Source organism: Lethenteron reissneri, chromosome 26 (genome assembly GCF_015708825.2).
Source record: "Lethenteron reissneri isolate LAM-NWPU_2019-01 chromosome 26, ASM1570882v1, whole genome shotgun sequence".
NCBI classification, from domain to species: Eukaryota; Metazoa; Chordata; class Hyperoartia; order Petromyzontiformes; family Petromyzontidae; genus Lethenteron; species Lethenteron reissneri.
In genome coordinates this window covers 24,331,057-24,352,729 of record NC_083804.1, presented here as the reverse complement: position 1 = coordinate 24,352,729, position 21,673 = coordinate 24,331,057, and the positions used below count along the sequence as shown (strand labels likewise).

At 46.8% G+C, this 21,673-nt stretch overlaps 1 protein-coding gene across 2 annotated transcripts in view; it reads right to left on the bottom strand.

Annotated features, from left to right (window-relative positions):
• The window catches only part of LOC133347916 (protein tweety homolog 1-A-like), a 135,786-nt gene that overhangs the window by 13,615 nt on the left and 100,498 nt on the right, over positions 1–21,673 (bottom strand). Inside the window, exons 11-14 of one of the 2 annotated variants that reach the window (XM_061560657.1) lie at positions 15,291–15,433; positions 13,598–13,765; positions 8,056–8,134; positions 6,852–7,068 (exon numbers count right to left, since the gene is read on the bottom strand). In XM_061560657.1, coding sequence (XP_061416641.1) covers positions 6,979–7,068; positions 8,056–8,134; positions 13,598–13,765; positions 15,291–15,433 — 480 coding nt within the window. In that variant the 3' untranslated portion in view covers positions 6,852–6,978. Of the gene's footprint in view, positions 1–6,851; positions 7,069–8,055; positions 8,135–13,597; positions 13,766–15,290; positions 15,434–21,673 lie in introns of those variants that run through there. The other variant, XM_061560656.1, reaches the window with a different exon arrangement.

Here is a 21,673-nt window from a genome sequence, read left to right as displayed (position 1 = left end):
TACATGTTTCAATGACTCCTGTGTTATGAAACTACAAGCTACACTGTGATAACTTTAATGTAAATGTATGTGTATGTCATTACGTTTCATTTGAGGCAGTTTAACCGCCGTGACTGGAAGAGCGAATCCTCTAAGAGCACGAATTCAAGATGTTGGGGAATGAGATTTCCAAGCGTGATATCTGCTCGATTATCACCCGTTAATAATCTTAAAATGTTGATGGAACAATAGAACAAGACATCATTTCATCAGAAAGTAATTTGAACGTGCGTTTTCTTTGCTTTTTTAACAATGAACTATCGCTAAACGGACACAGTCGTTCTAGATTTGAAGTTATTTCGGTAAAGTCACGTAGGTATAAAATAAAACAAATCACGACGTTTTGGGCGCAACACAACCACAGCAAGAAGTGGGCAAAGGGCTGCCGTGACAAGAGGCTATATAGGTAAGAGAGGGGGAGGAGCCAGGGAGGAGATATATAGAGGGGGGTGTGGGGTAGTGGAGCGCTGCGAGAGCTTCTCGATCTCTCCTCCCTGGCTCCTCCCCCCTCTCTCACCTGTATGGCCTCTTGTCACAGCAGCCCTTTTGCCCACTTCAGCAATTGTTTCTTGCTGTGGTTGTCCACCTGATGGCGGACGCTTGTGTTGCGCCCGAAACGTCGTGATTTGTTTTATTTTATACCTACGTGACTTTACCGAAAGAGCCAAAGAGTATGGTCAAACTCATATTTGCTTTGTGACTTAAGGCGACTGGACTCTCTACTCTCATAGCTCCGACCATGGACCAGGCAGCTTTAGATGACGACTAAATCGTTGTTCATCGCCAACGATTCTCATTCCACTTGCTGGATGAACATCTCGCCCTGCTGCCATCACGGTGCACGGTCGCTGGCACGTGCCAATCAGCCGGTCTGATGACACTGTGTAACAGATACAAATAATTTGTTCCTGGGTATTAAGTGTTATTTCCTAATTGCTTATGCTTCAAAAGTATATAAAATGGCTATTATTCCCCACAAACCTTGCTTTTATGACCAGGACAGTGATATTTAGAAATTGACCTATTTTCAATGAGAAAACGTGGCGTGCATTTGTCTTTCGTTCACGTAAAGTCCTGGTCACAAAAGCAAAAGTTGTGGGGAATAATAGCCATTTTATATACTTGTTAGGCATTCGCAATTTGAAAAATAACAACTACTACCCAGGAACAAAAAATTGTGTTACATAGTGTTATGCCTCTGGCGTGGGGCAGGTTGATGCGCAGGCCCCGTTGTGTATCGATGCGGAGGCTGAGTGCTGCGGGAGTGGGTGCCATGAATGTCCGACACGCTGTCAGCAGTGCCCGGCCTTCGCCGATGTGCCTCGCGTTGTGGCTACTCCTCCGCCGGAGTCCTGGGTAACCACCCACGCCCTGCCGTGCGACACCGGGCCGTGCATGCCCGTTGACTTGCAGCGCTGCTGAGCTGCACCGCTCCAACTGCTGGCAGATTTTTATAGACGCGTGGTGTACACGTTGCTGCGAGCGTTGCTCAGAATCTGTGAGATGTTGTGCACGAGGCTCCCACGTGTTCACGCATCACGCACTTCACTGCACACGAGCAGAACCGTCGTGAGTGAGCGCAGCACTGAAAGATGTCCCGAAAGAGCCCTGCTGGGAGCCCGTGACGATCAAGTGGACATCTGTAAAAAAAGAGCTTGATAGCTCATCAGATTCCTCCGTTATAAATACATATTCTGATTCTCATCTTGCTGCATAAGAGTTTTATTTATTTATTATTAATTTAGGAACTTAATTATGTTGTAATTGTCCTGGAATACAAAATACGTTTCCACAAAGCGAAATAATTTTCGTACCAAGTAACATCAACATATTGATGATGTGATGTTCGGCACGGTAACTGAATCGCCGTAAGAAGAACAAAACAAAGATATGCTTGCTTGGCAGAGAGGTATTAATCTTAATTATCTTCATGACAAATATCCGAATGCTAGCCTTTTGCCCGTCCAAGGACGGGTGTATTTCAGTAAATCTGAAACTTGCAAGCGGAAAGCAGACCGAGATATTCATTGCATCCACTCGTGTGCAATTAGTAAGGGCGCGGTGACACAGACTTATTTCATTTAAAGGTTATAATCCCTTGTTCATCACGACGTCCTTTTTACTTTGATGTCTCAACAGCGCTACGGAGATCGCGTGACGTGAGGGTTCTGCCTTTGTAGTGAGGGTTGTGAGTTGACGCCGAGGAGGGGGGAGGAGGCGCCCCCCCATGTGGAGTGACATCACCCGCTAATTATTATTAATGAGGGGGGTGTCCATTTGGAAGACGTCACCTCTTCATGATTATTAATGAGGGAGGCTGTTCGATGTGGAGTGACGTCACCTGCTCATGGTTGTTGAGGGTGGGGGTGCTACATGTGGAGTGACGTCACGCGCAAGACAGGCATTCTTGGCTCATATACAGTAGTAGTAAATATACCTCAAGGGATCACTGTACAGCACAGACACTACGGGATGGGGGGAGAAGGGGATGATGGCCCCCACCCCCCACCCACTCCCCACCTACTCCCCACCTCGCCACCTCCCACCCACTCCCCACCCACTCCCCTGCCTGTGGCCACAAAGAATTTCGTGGCAAGAGGGAAAAGAGATGAATATGTCAGGTCCATGTCGTGGAAATTATCGTGGAAATTAGCGGTGGAATGATTTACCTCGTCCGGCTACCGACAGGCGATTCAGGACACACGACGTCTTGTGGATCAGATCTTATTTATTCACGATGTACTTACAAAAAACATCAGCAGACTACCTGCTGGATCTCCGCTCTGTTTCGAAGAATAAATGTGACCTAAGGTCTTCGCTCATTTACCAGCTTCACATTCCTTATTGCCGTACAAATACTGGAAGGCCCTTTGCTGTCGATGCCCCCAGGGTCTGGAATGCTATCGCCAATAAACTGCAACTTGGATCACTATCTATGAGATCTGCACTCAAAACTGCTCTTGAGGAGCTGTACACCCCTAGCTGCCACTGCTATGTAGAGTGGCCTGAAATCAAATGCACCTCTCTAGATGTCCGCTGCAAAGTATGATCTTGAGTTTCGATTAATGTGTACTGATCTTGAAAGGTGCATTGAATATTTTTTATACTTCTGCTGATACTCCTGCTGTTATGGAGTGACTCATGCAACCAGTTATGGCTGCAAAGTTTGGTCGTACATGTTATGTATATCGTTTATTGTTAAATTTGAATCACAATTCCTATGATCACTGTTACATTGTTTTATAGTTTTATTTTGGTGATATTCGAAAACGTATGGTTAAGCCATGTTTGTTTGTTGAAGTACGGAGTTAGCCTGATAACTTTATCTAAATTGTCTCATGATTGTTATTGTTCGACTTGCATCCCATTGGGATTTTTGCACACAGCGTTGATGTATGGTGCTTTGTTACACGTTTTTATTTAACTCACTCTGTCTGTTGTCGTATCCTAAAAAAAGCTTGTAACTCAATTTTTACCCACTTCCCAATGTGCTATCGAATGCAACCTTGGTATACTTATGTCATACTGATGACAAGACTGTATTCTATCATAAAAAAGATAAAAATAAAGATTTTTAAACATTCTTTTACACGCTTTTGATAAACTCACTCTGTCTGTTGTATCCTCAAATCTTGTAACTCAATTTTAACCCACTTTCCAATGTCGTATCGACTGCAAACTTGGTATACGTACGTAATACTGGTGACAATACTATATTCTATCATTAAAAATAAAAACATATTTCTAAACAATCTGACGTTGGCTGTAAATCACCACGGCCCCTTGCGTTATGGCAAGCTGCGGGGCCACTTCCCGGAGTCGTGGAGTTCTGCCACTACTCGTACGGTACATTTCATTAAAGCGTGTTTAAAAAAAAGTATTTTTAAATATTACTTATTTCTGGAAGATCTTGCTGGTTTTTCCTGGATGTTTCTGTTGCGCGTTGTCACTTTAAGATGTTCTTTGTTCATGTTTTTATTTGTTGCGTTTGCACCCGAGTCAAGAGCCTCATGGCTCACAGGACTACACCTAATCAATGAAACAAAAAAAAACTTAATTTACGAGACTCGATTCTTGCTCTAACATGAATGAGAGCGGCCTCTAGTGGATGCAGGGGGTTACACGAACCCATGACGTAGAACGCGTACGAATCGTCTCACTACTTTCCAAAACATTTGGTTGCGTGCATCATTCAGCTTAAACGTCCACATGAATCAATTCATCGCTGATTCCTGAATCCTGACCCATGAGCAAGCAACAATTATGGATGTAACTTTAAAATGTTGAAAATGTGAACATCTGCGTAACTTAATGAATCAACTACTGTAGCTCACGTTTGGCTGAGCCACGCTGTATGCTACCAGTGTAGACAACAAAGGTTAGTCTGCTGCCAATTAGCTGCTGTGAGGTTATAATGCACACACCCATGTATAAACTGCTCATCAGAAAACAAACTTTGAAGTGTAGCTCTCTTCAGGGCCCCACTCTGGTCTCTCTGGCGTCTCTGTGTCTGGTGGAGCACGGCTATTGTTGTAAACGTCACCCTTAAAATATTTGTCCTTTCATGGCCACGCTCTTATCGACGCAAATGTAACAGCAGTGTCACCAAATAATTAGTTTCGTGTAGTCAAGAGGACATTTTTAACGGGTACTACCATCTGACAAAACACTGCCCAGACGTGCATGCTGCTGCTCGTATACAGCCACTTACTTTAAAGGTTTAAACTAAAACAAATAATTATATAAATTGTCCTTGCACTTGGAAATGTGCAACGTGTAAATCTTGTCTCTGTTTGTATAGTACTCACTGAGCATTTCACACCGTGAGATAATGATCTTAGATTTTGTCTGTATTACAGTAAACACATTGGAAAGTTTAAAACCAACAAAAGTCGAATGGTGTCCAGCAAGGCCCTATTATTAACGGGCATATAAATGTACGTTTTACACGTGACAGTAAATTGTCACTTATTATAAAATAACCACAGACAATTAGATATAATCAAAATTATATTTTTCCAGAGTATTCAGGCTCATAGACTGATATATATTTTTTAAAATATCTGCATATGGATGTTGAACTTGATTATGCTTATCAATTAAAGTGGTAACTGTTCCCGTGAACTTCTATAATTGATTCTTCCCCCCTTGTTGAGGACTCGGCCTATCAGTCTGACTGTTTCATCTCTCATCCACACAGTGTTCAACCACACTCCAGCTCCCAACAATACATTCACTTACCCACGCACCCACCCACAAATTCACTCACGAAACCACTCACTCACTCACCCACTCACTCACCCACCCACTCTCACCCACCCACTCACTCACCCACTCACTTACTCACCAACCCACTCACCCACTCGCCCACCCACCCACTTCGCCCACCCACCCACTCGCCACCCACCCACCCACTCGCCCACCCACTCACTCACACACCCACTCACTCACTCACCCATCCACTCACTCACTCACCCAACCATCCACTCACTCACTCACCCACCCACCCCCACGCACCTACCCACCCACTCACTCACCCACCCACCCACCCACTCACTCACCCACTAACCTACTCTCTCACCCACTCACTCATTCACCCACCCACTCACCCACTCACTCACTCACCCACTCACTCACTCAGTCACCCACTCACTCACTCACCCACCCACTCGCCGACTCGCTCACCCACTCACTCACCTACTCACTCACTCACCCACTCACTCACCCACTCACTCACTCACCCACCCACTCACTCACCCACCCACCCCCACGCACCTACCAGCCCACGCACTCACCCACTCACTCACTCACCCACTCACCCACCCGCCCACTCACTCACCCACCCACCACACTGCAGGTCACGACACTTCTCTTTGTGCTTGTTCCCTCTCACTGCTCCACTTCGGAATTCCCTCCTCCCATTATTTTCTCTGTTCCCAAAGCTCTTATAATGAATGACATTGCTCAATTAAATAAACGTGTTATGTTACAACTTTGATAGTGCTGGTTGTTGCCGGGCGTTGGACGTTTTGCATCTGCGGGCCTGTGCTGAGCAACTGTTTAGTTTTTTTTCTAAATCATTGTTACCCATTTCGAGTGAGGGATTTATGAGAATTGTTTCCACAGTTTGGCATCACTGGCAAACATCCAGCCTGAGCACAACGTGTGTGATGATATCTCTGCATGGGTCACATTTACCCACAACACTCGCTTTTAGTAGACGGGGAGAAAGAATAAAAAAAGGCGAGAGGACAGCAAATACCAAAAAGCGAATGAGCAAATGGAAAAGCAAGAAGGATCGTGAACGTGAAAAACAGCGGAAATGTTACCGCACACAAGTCCACGTGCAGGAGGTTTGAAGAAAGGAAATGCATTTGGAAATGAACTGTTGTCAAGGATACGATCATATTCAGGGGAGAGGACATGCATTTAAACTCTGATGGGCTTCCCCGATTGATCATGTGGCGTTGGCGGCGATCGGGTTGGGAATAATCATGGCAACCCCTGTGACGCGGCGTTTTGAGACATCTTTAAATGTCCGTCATCGAGGCTTTGCTGAACCGGCGTTCATTAGGAACACATGGCTTATTCTTGGGTTCTTTCGGTAAAGTCACTGAGATAGGTTCAAAGAAAATAACTAAAAACTACGTCGTAGTTTCTTTTTATTTTCTTTGAACCTTTCTACGTGACTTTACCGAAAGACCCAAAGAATATGAATGCCGGCAGTCACGAAAGCTTTAAGTCAATATTGACCACGTTGCTTGTTGGGGCACGCGGTAGTTGACGCCAGAGTAAGCCGACACGGAACAGGGGAGCACGGTGACAACTGCTGAACAACACCCAGGGGGGGTGGGGGTGGAATGCACTGCAGGAGGGGTGGCCGCGACTGGTACCTGGGCTCTGGGCACGGCGATGAAGAGGAGGAGACAGGAGTTTGAGCTAAAAGCGCTCCTCCATTACTTTAACGGGTTCCCAGCCGTTTGATTGCCAGCTGCGGCCTCGCCCCGAGGTGGCGCGGTCCGGAGACCGCTGCCCGCGTTGTGCGCGCCGGGGAGGAACAAACCAAAGGCCCGTGGACAAAGCAAATAAAAAGCACGGGTGGGACAACAACAAAATAATCAAATAACTCACAACGCCTCGCATGTCACACTTTGATGCGATGTGCCTGGCGGTAAGGTGGCGGCGGTGAGGGCGAAGAAAGATGCCAAGGCCTGCGAGTGCCCCCGAGGTGAGAGCGGCGGTCTGGTTAAGGGTTCGCTTCTCACAGGGGAGACGTAGTAGTGGCTAAAGCCACCTTGTGGACTATGAGGTTTGCGTTGGGTAACGTCCGACGCCCGTGGACGACACCGTGATTGGGAAACGTTGACCGCATTAAACGCCGTTCTTGATTCAAATACGAATGGCGATTGTGACAATGGGTTTTTAAAAAATATAAAAACGGACTGAATGTGCTGAAAAAAATACGCAAGCATGAAGCTGTGGATGTTCCTGGACAACCAAATTGCCGCCAGCAGCCCAGGCAGTGCACTCAGTCCAACACATACCAGCACTGAACTCCTAACAGAGGGATTCTATTCGGCTGTTGGATGATATGGGTAGGAACATCTAAAACTGATACTAAACTACGGTTAAGTGAGTAGACTTTTGTGTGCAGGCTTTCACATCAAATATTCGAATTCATCATTTGTTTTGGGTTAGATCGTGAATGGTTCTGGCGGGTGGTGGAGGGTAATAGTTAAACAGCGACATCATACTTTCACGATCCAATCCAAAACAACGAATGACCCACTCAAACACGGATGTATTTACACTTATAATTCGACAAACACAATCCTGGTGAAACACTGTCCCGACCTCCATAGCTCAGGAGGCAGCAAGCGGCAGGCAATGCTCTCTGGTGGGCTGACTGCTCGGCTCTGTCCGGTCACTGGAGCGTAATTATTTTTTCTATAAATTGAAACTGACCGGGGCAGTCAGATGGAGAAACTCACGGGTGTCCCCCGGAACGTCACTTACGGAGGGCGGAGGAGAATTGCGTCCGATCAACGGCACGTTCTCGTGCCTGGGATTGTTACCCGAGGCCGTGTTCTGATTCCTGCGCGGAAACAGAGCGCACGGCACGTGAACGTGGCAGCTCGGAGCGTGGGACCGTGGAGCTCTCTCCTCTCTCCACGGTGGAGGATCATCCAGCGACTCTGCCGGCTCACGGCTCCGCACGGTGGTCGCAGGCTCACAGTCACAGGCACAGGCTCGCAGTCACAGGCTCACAGGCACAGGCTCACAGGCACAGGCTCGCAGGCACAGGCTCGCAGTCGCAGGCTCACCGGGGGAGAGAGCTCTGCGAGCTGCGACCGTGGCCCAGGACTGTTGTCAGACAGCGCTGTCCTCTGAGTCCATGTGCGACTGTGAGCCTGTGTGTGTGACTGTGTGACTGTGACTGTGAGCCTGTCACTGCGAGCCTGTGACTGTGTGTGCGACTGTGAGCCTGTCACTGTGAGCCTGTGACTGCGAGCCTGTGTGTGTGACTGCGAGCCTGTGACTGTGAGCCTGTGACTGTGAGCCTGTGACTGCGAGCCTGTGTGTGTGGCTGTGAGCCTGTGACTGTGAGCCTGTGTGTGTGACTGCGAGCCTGTGACTGTGTGCCTGTGACTGCGAGCCTGTGTGTGTGACTGTGAGCCTGTGTGTGTGACTGTGTGTGTGACTGTGTGTGTGACTGTGTGTGTGACTGTGAGCCTGTGACTGTGAGCCTGTGACTGCGAGCCTGTGTGTATGACTGTGAGCCTGTGACTGCGAGCCTGTGTGTGTGACTGCGAGCCTGTGTGTGTGACTGTGTGTGTGACTGTGTGTGTGACTGTGAGCCTGTGACTGTGAGCCTGTGACTGCGAGCCTGTGTGTGTGACTGTGAGCCTGTGTCTGTGTGCCTGTGTGTGTCACTGCGAGCCTGTGTGTGTGACTGTGAGAATGTTAGGGGCTGATAGGAGACAGTGAGGGGACCACTCAGACATCAATGTGGGGTACACACGATCCTTATTGGTGTCTCCAGTTAGTTTATGTTCGGCCTCAGCGATCGCCATGGCGAGCGGTCCGTGGCTGGCGAGACACGGAGTTCCACCACGGGAGGCCTCTTGGTCACGATCCGACGTAGGATCGGCCAACAGTCTCAATCGGGGTCGCAATGCCTCAGGTCCATCGGGTCCCTTGGTTCATGACCACGAGGAGGGTCCAAGCTCCCTCGGCCGGCCACTCTTATGCATCTCTAGCGCGTCTCCGGATTGGACCGTGCGTTGTTCGGAGATAGCGGCCAACGGCCACTACATGGTCGAGAGCAGCTTGGTTCAATTTCTGAGGGAGCTCCCAGCACGTGGAGAAAAACGTCGGACATCGTGCCGAACAACACGAAGTGGTATGAACCCGAGAACGCATCTGAGAGCTTGCGCAGCACAACCGTGAAACCCTACGGAGTGGCACGCTGAACGTTGCTGTGCACGGCATATTAAATATGTCACAAAAGCAACGTAAAACGTCGAGCAAATTATTTTGAGATGTTCTATGCTCGGCCTCTACCACCGCAAAAGCAGCGTCGTAATCACAAATGAATATTAAATGAAGATAAATTGCACTTGGCATTTGACTGCTTTGCGTCGCTCAAACGGGCGGCTGTGAAGTGCTTTACGATGCTTGATTGTGAACCGTTCCGTCCCACGCAGCACGCAAATGCGTTGTGGGTTCATGCTGCTCCTGGCTCGCAGTCCAACTGGAACACAGCTCGACATCCGCCTCGTTCACATGTCTGTGACCTCCACGTAAAGTCATTGTCTTACACAAGCCACACAAGAGATGATTGCCTTGAACCCGGTCTCAAAGTTTGCGTGTGTTGAGACTGACGTTGCTAACATTATTCACTCCCCCCAGAAGACCGTGTGGCTGAACGTGTAAAAAAAAACAGTTTCACACGGAGGCTTTCGCGACCAATATCCATAATAGAGGTTTTGGGGTTAGATGTAAATGTTGTGGGTTTACTCTCCAATACACCGGTGTGCTGTACTAGTAACGAATTGGCATGTTCTGTTTACGTCATAAACCTTACAAATTGTCTGTTGTGTGGTGGTGGGTTCAACAACACATTTATATTTACGTGATCTAACCCAAAACATCTCTTATGAAAAAAATACACTTTCATTTTGTATATGGATGAACAGATATGTGGAGGTGCTTTTGTCTGCTTATTTATTTTTGTTACTTTTATGTTTCCGCAACGAGGCGACTGATGGTGTTGTGTTATTTACTTGAGCTTTGAAGCCATCTGGTGGAATGGGAGCAGCAGCTGCGCAGAAAGGGCATTTACCTTCAAGCTAGACTCCTGCAGGGCCAAGCAGGTGCTCAGGGATAAAAGTACAGCCCAATATCCAGGCCCTCGCTTGCACTTGCAGTCACGGATTGAAATCTGGAATTACTTCCCACACTGGCGTCTAAGGGAACGAGCCACACAGCCTGGGGAACTATCAACAAATCACGATAAATATCTCTTGGGTAATTAATTATAGCATCGTAAAATACTTCTTTGAGAACTAAATAAGTGTGCAGTAGACGGTAATGACCTATTTGTGATTTATTTTACCTTCATAACAGCTATTTACACAACGTATTTCTGCCACGTGTATTCATAACTGTAAGATGTTCACACACTTCATTGTGTATGCATATAGAGCCATGTGCTAAACACATACCGTCATGTACATTTCATGAGATTTCTGCCTCTAATCACAGTTAATTTCCTCTTGCAATTGCAATTATGAAACATGCATGGAAATCGTGATGTGAACTTGGGGAAAACGAAGCTCTGTCCTCAGCCCTACATTATTATTCTAGCACAGACTTTTTTTAGCATAACAATTGGCACAATGCCCGAGCTGCGAGACAAAACCATCTTAAGCCACCATTGTTCAGGCGCTTTACAATTCGCAGAAAAAGGGGAAGCCTTGAGCCGCAGACGGCCACGCAGAGAAAGCCACAGACTGAGAATAGAAAGGGCCGTGCTTCGTTCAAGAGCGGGGAAACTTAGAAAGGAAACAGAGTGTAGGGGGGGAGGGGGCAGAGGTCACGTTTGAGCGTCTGCGGGGGTCACCCTCATCTGCATGCAAATGCACGTGGCTGCGTGTTCCCACGCATCCCACGCACAGAGAGGCCCGGACGGTTCCCACGTGACTTGCCGCTGGGGGGGGGGGGGCAGGAGGGAGAGGCCTCCCTCACACGGACAACGGAACGGGTTAATTCGTCTCTCTTCGAACCCTGGCGTACTGGAGGAGAGATGCGTTGCGGACGGTCAAAGTAGAACATCTGGGACATATTGAGCTGGTTTTATGTTAATTGCTCTGGAGCTGCATGGGCAGCCTTGTTGAATGCGTCACATGGAACGATTAGGGAATACAAGACCGGTGCTGTGACCGTGTGTCCGTTAAGCCAGACTGAGACCACTTGCCTTGTGCTGCTGTCTTTCCTATTTTCACGTGATGCCGATTTTGCGACGTGCGTTTTTTGCCGGTGGTGATATTGCGTGCGGACGTCGTATGCAATGGGTTGTTAATTTGATTTTGCGAAATGTAAATCTGTCACTTAGTATTTTAACAAAAGGGAACCGTCCTTGTCATTTGCCACTGCTATTTGGGAACAGGTGAAGGGTCACGGTGGCATGAATGCTGCCGTGACCCCACAGCAATGGAATGAATGGCTTTGACCCTTTTCTAACCAGATGGTCCACGCCACGATGACATTCCTCAGCAATTTCGGTGGGAATGTTTTAAACGCCATTTAATTAAGAAAAAATGCCGATGCTACAAACTCTAGAACGCACCCCTATGACCGATGTTGGCTCATGGAGACTGCGAGTAATCGGTTTCCTTTATCACGAGTTTTTTCCGCTTCTATTATGCTCGTGTTATTCTCATGCATTGACATTCCAGGTCACATTGTCACACTTCATAAATGTGCATCCACTAGTGCCATCAGTCCATTAGCAACAAATCACCACCTTAATTGTTCTTTCCAAGGCCAATGCATATGCCATACAATGTATACCCAATTATACTGAATCAGTATTTTAGAGACGATGAGAGCATTCAGTTGGCTTCTGTGAAGCTGTCACAGGAGTCACACGTAATGGCGGACTAAGTGGTGATGCACAATAACAGCACAGACATCCAAGTGCCTCAACATATAATTTCACACGCAGAAATGGAGATTGTTAATTAATTATTTTTTCACCACCGCAAATCAAACATAACATGCACGGACACTTGAATTGCTTTTAACGGACGCAAATGTATAAACAAGTAAAAAATTTACATATTGTCCACAGACAAGTGAATGATTTAGACAATTAAAGTGCACAAACAGCTTGTGCTTTTAATGTGCGTTTGTTTACCAAGTCAAAATAAATCTTGAGAAAAAATGTTTACTTCGAAGGTAAATGATATGGCATGCAGATAGAATTCTTGTTAATGTTTAAGTTAGATGTATTCGTTTGAGTTCAACGTCAATTTGATGATATAAAAAATGGAACTCATTGAATGTTTGCTGTGACTTGCTCCAGCATAGAAAAAGCTGTATTGCAAATTTAATGCAATTTATAATTACATTTCGTACTTACAGGGAACTCTTAAAAGATTAAATGTAAAAAAAATATTGTCCACAGACACAATGACTCTTTCTTTCTCTACGGGAACATAAATCACATTTAGGAGTCATTCCAAAAGAGCAATTTCGGCATTGAATTTTGATAACAATGGCCCGCTAAATTAACCTTACACAAATGTTATCCTCTTTGCCGCCCCAGCCATCAAACAAGTTATCGCTCTCCGAGCATTAGGGCGATAAATTGTTTCGTTATCAGTGGCACGCTATCAAATGTTTGGATGTGGAGCAGACGAGACGAGACAGAGCCATCCCAGCTTTGGGGAGGGAAGCAGATGCCGCAATTTCTGTCACCGGGGCTCCAGCTGGAGCCGTTCAGCTCGATTACAACAACAACAAGAATAATTAAACTCCCAGGGGTAAACGCCTTTCCAGTCGAGAAATAGCAACGCGCAAAAAAGGTGTGTGCTGCTCACAGCCGCAAGGCGCTTGTCGCATCACGCCACGGCTAATGCTCCTCAGCCTTGTCCAGACCATCAACCACAAAAGGGCTGAACAGGTGGCCGCATTATCGTTAAGACCACCAAACTCAAAGAGTTGAACACGTGGCTGTTTGCAGTCACACGTCTCCGTGCGTGTTGTGGGTTGTATTCGTTCCCAGCCTGTGAGGCATTCTCCTGAACACTGCCAAGCCCTTCTACATTCCCGCACGAATAAGTGGGCAGCTTCTGAGATTTGGGCACACTCCGAAAAAAAAATTGGGGGGAGGGGGGAAGGTGGGTGGGGGTACATTTGGCTTAAAACACACACAACTCAGGTGATGATGAGTGGGGGCGAGTCGAGGAGGGGGAGAGTCACCCTCCGTGAGGACACGGCACCGGCTGGGCACGTAGCGGGGCAGGGCAGGCCAATGGCTTTGCGCACTCACACGTATTCGGAGACGGGCGCATTGGTGATGGACTGGGAGGTGGGCTGAATGCTCGTCTGGCTGCCGAAGCTGCTGTAACTGTAGAAGCTCGGCAGTGGCGGGCGGCGTGTGTTTCCGGGCGGCTGCCGGCACGGCTCATCCTCATCCATGTCCTCATACTGCCTCTCCCTGCGGGGACCATACGACCAGAACCACCACCACCACCGTCTTTCCTTCTCAAAGGTGGCAGCAGCAGCAGCAGCGAGCAGTAGCCACTGTGCCGCCCCAGTCAGTGCATGATGTCCCGTGCGACATCCGGTCGGAGTTTACAGCCCTGGCCTGACCCACGTGTTTATCGTCAATTCTGAATGAAAGCGAATGTCCAAGCGGCACTGCTGTGACCATTCCGCTCCGAAACACAGGACCCAAGTTACACGTTGCCCAAGCGGCCGAAAAATCACGAGTCAGTGACCCAAGTGTGAGCGTACCTTGTGGTAATTTGAGTTCGCTCGCGGCTTAGTGTCCTGGTAGACACAATGGTTAAGGGTCACGAGCCCCTCTAGTTCACACTCCTGCTGCTGCTGCTGCTCTAATGCATGGTTCACGCTGTCCGTGTCAGGCTTACTCCACTGCTAACTCCACAAACTGCAGCGGAATTCCCCCGTGCGTGGACTCAAACGAGCGCTTCCCAAGCAGTATGCGGACAACCTACGTGGCCTTGTCAATGGTATTACTTGTTACTCCGCTTGTTTACAAAGGAAAGCCTCTCCGAGTCCCATGGCTCTTATTCAGGAGAGTCCTGCCAACTTGTAGCAGTCGGGGCCGATGCTGCTGCTGTGTGATCCCAATTGAGTAATTTGCAGGTTTGTTTTTTCTGCATTGGGACGTTTGGCCCGTACAGGTTACATTGTTTTGTTTGCTATGAAAGGAAACTCAGGAATGTCAACTGATCCTGTTTTAAATGCAGCTGTAAAATTATCCGAATAAACACGATACAATTTACAAATTCCCGTAATTTTTTTTATCCATTAACGCCTGTCTGTCGGTAGCAGTAAGAAACTGCGTCATCAGCCCAGGAAAGATTCCTTTTCCTTGAAGACCAAAACAAATTACGACAGAAAGGTCCGTTAACGATTTCACATAAACCAGCACTTCAGTCTTTTCAGAATTCCACGTAATTTGTAAACGTCAAGCCACGCGCCTCGCTTTGTTGGCCCAGAGCAGCCGGCAGTGGCGAGAGAACCGCACGGGCAAAGTGCTGTCCACATGCGAGAGCGCCACGCGCGCCGTCACCGCCGTGCGCCGCCACCGCCGAGCCCGCGCCGGGCAAGCACGGTGGCGCGACGGATGCCCCGCAAGCCGGCGCTTTCACTGCGGGGGTTGGTGGACCGCGCGGGCTTCGTGGATTTGACGCCCCTCGTCGTACGGGCTCACGGCGAGAGCGGCGCTCGCCTCCTCCTCCTCCTCGCAGCCTTGCGGAGCGGCTCGCAAGCGGAGCTCAAATACCGGTTGGGGCCGACTCGGCCCATCATCCGTCTGGGGTCAATAAAATAGGTACCACTTTTTTTGGAGGGTAAATGTCAACAGTGGTTGTCCTGTGGACACACTTGCCCCTGCCCCCTCATAGGAATGTGGAACTCCTACCAGTGTCTAACAGGGCTGCGAGTGAGAAACGAGCACTGTCGTGGTGCAGCATTACGATAGCGGGGCTCACCTCTTGCGGAAGTTGCGCCAGGTTTTCGGGGCGATGCAGATGACGCTGTTGAACATGAGGGCCGAGACGATGGAGAAGAGCGCCAGAAAAAGCATCCCTTTGAGGCCCTCCGAGCACACCCCGTTGAGAGCTTCCACGTAGTCCTGCAGCGGGGGCAGCGCGTGTCAAAGCACGTGTCACACCACGTGACAACGCACCACACCAGTCACCGCACCACGTCACACCACGCATCGCCCCACGCGACACCACGTCACACCGCACCACAGTTGCTCAACATCTGCCCATCTCCTGCTGCTCAAATGAGTGTTGACGCCACGCTACTGATTTCCCGTTAACAGCCCTGCAGAGTGCGTGGTGGAAATTCCACATTTCTGTTAGGTGAAAAAAAAATTTTGGCTCGTGTTTTTTTTATTACAATTCTACTATGAAACGGTGATAATAATAATAACAACGTGTAATCAAGAAATACACTTTGAACAAAGGTTTTGACGAGTTCAATAAAATAATAAATAAAAATAAAAGGTAAAAATTAATACAATTAAATTAAATTTGTATCTTTTATTTTATTTGTATTTATTATTTTCTTGACCTACGTGACTTTACCGAAAGAACCAAGAATACAGAGTATAATTGTATCTTGTGTAAATTTAATGGCAGTGATTCTTGCACGAAACTATGTCATAAAACACCTCACTTCATGTCACTGCAGCACTGTATATAACTGACCTTCAATTTGTTCAAATTCACTTTATTCTCTTCTGCTTTCCATCGATGGGGTTGAAATAAATTGGAATTCCATACAATATCTGGGAAATCACCAAGAAATGTCTATTTTACCATAATGTAGAATCATAAATTAGACTAATCTTTTGTCGCAAGTGCTGAAGAAATAAATAAAGACACCAAATCCACTTTGTTGCTGCGTGGAATTATTAATTAGATTAACTTTCAATAAAGAAACGTCAAACCAGTATGGATCGTTGTTTAGACGAGCTACAACAGTGAGGGAGGTTGAAGTGCACACACAGAAGGCGAGGCCTTTATTCATGGCCTTGGGGCAGTGTCGTGGGAGTCCTCACGGGGAGGAGACGTTGCGCTTTGGCTTCCCCGCTGCCGCCCTACCGACCGCCACATACTCCACATGCGTTGCGGCGTGTACGCATGTTGAACTCCTATCACACCGTACGTAGCCAACCGTGCTAATCGGAGGTGCGCGTGTAATTTTTTATCTCTTTATTAATAGACTGAGACCCAATATCGTGTGGAGTCCAGTTAAACAAAAACCACCCCCAGCTGGGAACACATCGATCGTGAATTTGTGACGTAACACATTTATAAAGATCATGTTGACGCCGCGTAATTTTATCAACTTGATTTTTATGAACGAAACGCTCTGCTTATGTTGTGAGCGTGATTTATGAACCGTAATTAATTCTCGACACAACAGAGGTGCGGGGTATCTCCTGGCTCTCTCTCAGCTTCCCTCTCACATGAAGCGAAAACACTCCAAGACAAAATGGACCACATTCTCGAGACTCGGCTGTCTGGGAAAAACAATCTTTATAATCTTGATTTGAAGCTTTCGTGACTGCAGGAATCCATACTCCTTGGTTCTTTCGGTAAAGTCACGTAGGTAAAAAATAGAATAAATCACGACGTTTCGATCGCAACACAAGCGGTCGTCCTCAGGCGGAAAAAATATAATCCATAATAACGAGCATCCTCCCGAATTTGAGAAGTGCCAATGACGAACTTGAACATAACAGAGCCAGGTCACGGGCCACTTTTGCGTGAGTGGTTAGTTGGCTGATGCATCACAGCCTGACTGTTGAGTTTACAACCAGGCGTCCGAGTGAGCAGGCAATGTCTGTTGGGAGCGCCACCGCCACTTCCTAGATTTTGTCACGATAACGTCTTGACGGAATCTCGAGCGAAACGCCGCGTATTTCATCGCTACCTCTGGCCGAGACGTGAGCTGAACAAAACGATAATAATTCATTTGTGCGTCGTTCTACGCTCGTAAACGTGGTGATCCAATTGTTTGTGTCGGGTGGTGGAGGGTTCCTAGAGTCACAGTGTTGGCTAGATCACTGTAAATCAATTATGAATAAATTATAAATCATCATATCAGCTGGGAGATAATTTAAACGGGTACTGTTTTCGTAAAAGCGATAAAATAATGCCTTTAACCGAAAGCAACTCACCCTTTTTAATGTGAGCCAAAAACACAAATACTGAACTGCATTGGGTTAGAGGATTTTATTTTATTCGTGTTTGCAAAAGCAATGATCTTGTACACTATAAGACCTCAAATGTGCTTTGTTATTCTCCAGTGCCTATCACACCGGATCACGATTTTAAACTACTTTGCATCAATGTAAACATATTCTGGAGTGCCGTATTTCAAATGTATTATTCATCATATAAAAAAATATATAACATTTATAATATCTAGCATAATATAGCATTCCCGTAACATTGTGCAATTGCTTTGGCACTGCTAAACCAAACATTGCGAGAATACTTTTCAAAGAAATTTTAAAGCCATGAAAGCAGGGGCTTGTGTACGGTCTTTTTTTCGGTTTTTACATTTGGGTTAAACAGCTGTTGGTATGCCACTCGTTAATTAAATACTTTATAATTAAATCTATACTCTAACCGCAGTTTATTTCACGTTGCACTCGTTATCCACTCAAGCTGCAACACTGCTGAGAAATGTAATCATATCATCGTGGAATTTCCTTTCCTATCCTTGGGGAATATTGTATTGCACCGCAGTTAATCCGCGTACAAACCAAATACGCGCAGGAAAATGTCAACTCTAATTAACGCACTTTTAATGTTGCCGTGAAAATAGCTTCGAAAAATAAAACCGGTCGTGGTACACTGTACTGCCAGGACATTTTTCCCATTTCCAAATTTCTGTAGATAAATAGTTGTGGAGCAGAGGAGTTTTACTCCAGATATTAGGAATAACATATCTGTTGCTTTGTGCAAGGCCCCCGCCCATCATTGCGGATGAAAGGAAACTTGTCTTTCTATTGTCGTTCATTTCACACATTAACTGGAAGGATCAACAACGGCACTGACTGAGTAATTGTGAAAGGGCTACATAGCGATTTGCTCGGCAATGACTCCTGCACACAAGATCAGCAGGCCACCCCCCTGGCCAGAGGCAAAACACAGCATCAGCATTGGGAAATGTGAGCAAAGAAAATGATTTGTGGCGATTTTCAAGCGGGGACCGGGAGCCTACGTTACAATAAAACTAATCTCTTGTTGCCCGCAATTGCAAACTGCATGATGATAAATGGCTCTGCCATTTAGAGGCATGAAATCATCAAGCAGCACGTTGATAAAATGGGCTGAGGGAAAAACTGTCTAAAATATCAATTATATTCATGGTTTGTAGTCATTGCTAGATGTTTTCCATCAATGCAGTTCTTCCTGTACATGTTGGTTAATAACATTCTTTCAAAAAACATGTCTACAAAAATCGATAGCTATTATTATTTAATAGGCTAAGAACACGACATATTTATTTTATGTTATGAGCTAAAACCATTTGAACTGTTTTTGTTTTACCAGGTAAGGCCCACTCAGGTATGTCGCTCTTTTTCAGAAGCGACCTCGCCACAAATTATATCTCAGTTACGTGGCTTATCATGTGGAAATTTATAGCTGCTAAATGCTCTAAATGCATGTTTCTAAATGTGGAGGGATAAACTGGAGGACCTGGAACAAAAGCCATACGACCACGGGGAGAACATATACAGGCTTCAGGGTCGGGTTCGAACCCATGCCCTGCTGTATACCAGGCGAGATAGTTAACATCTCAACATCGTCGTGCCTCAGCACACGTGTAAGGATATTAACAAGCAGCACGATTGGGGTATGGGAAGACGATACGATCGCACTGCTATCTAACTCTGTGTTGATATACACTGTGATATGCACCACGATATGCACCACGACATGCACTGCAGAGCAGATCTAGGCTCGCTGTTCAACAGCGCTTGGAATGTTTGGTAAAACAGCACCCGCCAAGCAGCTGTGTATAATCTTAAACAGGTTTTAAAAACATGCCAAAGAAATCACAAAACCAGCTGGTGCCATTCAATCTCTCATGACGTTTCAAAATCCTAAACACATGCCGGTGAGAAATGTAAAACCTTTCAACAAAATACTGTACAAATAAATTATTATTATTATTCTGCTTGGTTACCCAGGAAAGTCTCACTGGGTCTCCGTACTCTTTTCAGGAGGATCCTGCCAAGTTGTCGCAATTGGGGGCGATATTGCATCTGCTGTGTGCGGTCCCAAACAAGTACATTGCAGATAAATGTCCGCATTGGTAATTATTTTGGCCAATACCGGTTCGTTGTATGGATTTTTTTCCAGCTATAAGGAGGAGACAGGAACTCAGAGAAGACCCAAGCAGAACACGGGGAGAACATACAAACTCCGCACAGAGCGGCGGCTGAGTCAGGAATCGAACCCAGGCCCTTCTCCGTGCGGTGAGGCCCGAGTGTTACCACGGCACCACCCTGCAACCCAAATAGAGGCTCCAATGTTGTAAAGCCCAAGTCCGTGGAAATGAAATCAAACGAATGCAATGCACAATGCACACGTGTTCCTTCAGCCAGACTCGACAAGTCGCTCTCGTGTGAGACAGCGTCCACCGGGGCACCATTCACCGTGTCGGGTGAATCGCGCAGCGCCCAACTCGCTTTGCTTGAAGTGTGTTTCAAGTTTCACACTGGAACGGGGGGGGGGGGGGGGTGTTTTTGTTGTAACACAGTTGCCAAGCGCAGGCCAAAAGGCCTTTGTTTGGCTGTGGCAGGTCGTGGAGGGTTCTGAATGCCACATTTTAGCCACGATCGCTATGTGACCAAAAGCAACATTTAATTATGAATCAGCGCTATTAAAGTTGCAATAGATAAGAGTGAACGTGTTTCTTGAATTGAGCAAGGGAGATAAGTGTTGTGACTTGCAGTGTGGTGAGTGTGTGGGTGAAGAGTGAGTTAATGAGTGGGTTAGTGGGTGAGTGAGGAGGCAGTTGAGCTGCAGTGCGGTGATTGAACACAATGTGGATGAGACTAAAGAGTCAATATCTGGAGGAGGAATCAACGAGTCAAGTTCATAGGAACAGTACCCGTGGATAGTAGCGATAGAAGAGTGATAAGGAGGTGGCTGCCCCCGTCGAGTGAGGGAGCAAATGCCTAGAGAGACACAGTGAGCACTGCGTCATCAATCACCCAGACTGCTTTGCAGTGGATTCTGTCAAGTGCAGTAACGTCATAGCTGGGTTTCTCCACCCCAGATATGAACACAGGATTCCAACTTCTGCCAAATTTTTACTTCAAATAACCGTAATATTTGGCATTGTTTTTAATTCTAAGATGATGTATCACATGTTTAGGTGTATGACTTCCAGTCCTAGCAGGTGATATTCACACATCCATTTGTTTGTATTTGTGCCTTCAAGATGAGTTTTCAAGAATGTGGCCCACTTGACATCATCGCCATGTTCCACCATTTAACAAACTAAGCTCAACCCAGCTGAGCTTCTAGGATTCCAATGGATCACCGGTGCATCCAGGGTGATTCGGTCGAGCAGCCTGTGTGCTGAATTAGCGATTCTACAACCGTATGCAATTCTTACAAGAATAATACAGAATAATCGAATGCATGGATTCGGCCAGATCCGATTCCCATTAAAGTCTCGGTCACCTAACCATGAACACCAGTCACACGCCTACCTGCGCGGGGAACATGAGGTGTTATTTGTTATAAAACTAAACGGTATACAGTGACAAGAAGACAAACAGACTTGGCCATGTTATTCACCATTTGGAACCGCAAGTTTGAAACGCACAGCCCAATATATATCCATAAACAAGATGAAACATTAAAATATAACTTCATAAGTGACTAAATTAGGATTAAAATGTATACCTACGTTTCTGCATTTGTAAAATCTAATTTTCAACTGTTTCTGCATCACGGCTCGAAGCTGCGGCGAGATTTACACGGCCTATTGCTGCACAGCAAACGGATAATTAGCCCATGAGTAACGTGTCCCCGGCAGGCCGCTTTTATGGGGCCCGCCATCAAACTCGCGCACAGCGAGCGCACCGCAATAGGCTGATCACGTGCCATGTGCGTGGAGCAGTGGCTCCTCCAGTCTCATACAGCTCATGCTAATTATCCGGGAGAGAGCAGGGTCAAGACAAAAGTGATTTCCTGCTCAAATTGGCATGGAGGGGGTGCTCATCTCCTGTTTACAGCCCTGAGCCAGTGGTGGAAATTCCACATTCCCATTGCAGGGGTAAGTCTATCCATGGAACAGCCACTGTTGGCGTGCCCCACACAAAGCGGTA